The 1,089-nt window shown below is 34.0% G+C and overlaps 1 protein-coding gene across 1 annotated transcript; it reads left to right on the top strand.

The window, feature by feature from the left end:
• On the top strand, nt 1-588 carry LOC107589656 (antimicrobial peptide NK-lysin-like). Its single transcript, XM_016278159.1, has 3 exons — nt 1-174; nt 247-404; nt 528-588. The coding sequence occupies exons 1-3, from the start codon at nt 88-90 to the stop codon at nt 586-588; spliced, it is 306 nt and encodes a 101-aa protein (XP_016133645.1). The 5' UTR covers nt 1-87.
• Nucleotides 589-1,089: the final 501 nt, after the last annotated feature.

Genomic DNA, 1,089 nt, shown 5'->3' with positions numbered 1-1,089 from the left:
CAAACCCTTAAGCGGTGCCAGATCATTGACTTGTGCGGTCATGACATATTTGTTTCATATTGGGATGTTTTTCAGGCTGATGATGAAATGATGAAACCGTCATCTGCTGAGTGCTCAATGTGCAAATCCATTATGAAGAGGGTAAAAAAGACAATCTCGTCCAACGCAACGCCGGTGGGTGTCACGATTAATGTCACATCATTGAACTGACCGTGCATCTTTGACTAAATCCATCATTTTCCTCAGGATGAAATCAAAACCAAGCTGAACAACGCCTGTGAGAAAATCAGGTTGCTGAAAGTTCAGTGCAAGCACTTTGTTCAGAAGTATCTGCACTATCTGATTGATGAGCTGATGACCGATGATGGGCCAAAAACCATCTGTACTAAAATTCATATCTGCAAGTAGGTACACAGAAATACCCACTCCAGAAGTTTATAATCATGTCCTTTTTTCCACAGTAATATGGTGATAAATTATTTTAAATAAGGAGATTTTGAATAACTTTTTTATTTTGTTTGTTCCAGGCCCGAATCACCCATAAAGGAGATCATTTTTGTACATGATCAAGCTAATGACAATTTCTGAATGAGAATAAATGATTACTGTGAAAGCATTACAGTGAGAACATAATAAAATATATGAATAAAACGATCAATTATCTGTGTTTTTATTTTTTTCCTAATTAAGTTAAATCAAACGTGTTTAAAAAATTAAAATAAAACAGACAGCAGCTCAACAGCAAAAATAAAATAAATGAATAATAATAATAATTTTTACCAGATCCATTTCATACTAGTCAATTGCTTTGTCAGTGAGGTCTAAAAAAACAAAATTTTCTTTCTAACAAGCTCATGTTTCCAACAATAACTGCAGATTCTTTTAGATAAGAGCATTGCAGTGAAATTAATCAAATTAAACTTAAAAGTATATGTTTACATCATGAGTCAACTATGTTGCTTTCAGAATAAATATTATTCAGTCCACTGTGATTATGACAGATGTGCATGAGAGATTTGGACGTAGTTGCAGATAAAGGAAGGGTTCTTGTGGCTAACCAGAAGATATCTGCTTTATCTAGGACAGAGT

The sequence above is a fragment of the Sinocyclocheilus grahami genome, unplaced genomic scaffold (genome assembly GCF_001515645.1).
Source record: "Sinocyclocheilus grahami isolate Dianchi unplaced genomic scaffold, SAMN03320097.WGS_v1.1 scaffold118.1, whole genome shotgun sequence".
NCBI lineage: Eukaryota > Metazoa > Chordata > Actinopteri > Cypriniformes > Cyprinidae > Sinocyclocheilus > Sinocyclocheilus grahami.
Note: the sequence above shows the minus strand (reverse complement) of the source record. Positions and strands in the feature narration are given on the sequence as shown.

Bases quoted from the DNA above. Each gene is read 5' to 3' on its own strand.
- LOC107589656 (XM_016278159.1), top strand. From the start codon at position 88: ATGATGAAACCGTCATCTGCTGAGTGCTCAATGTGCAAATCCATTATG. The intron at 175-246 runs GTGGGTGTCACG...CATTTTCCTCAG, and splicing joins TCTCGTCCAACGCAACGCCG to GATGAAATCAAAACCAAGCT. The intron at 405-527 runs GTAGGTACACAG...TGTTTGTTCCAG, and splicing joins ACTAAAATTCATATCTGCAA to GCCCGAATCACCCATAAAGG.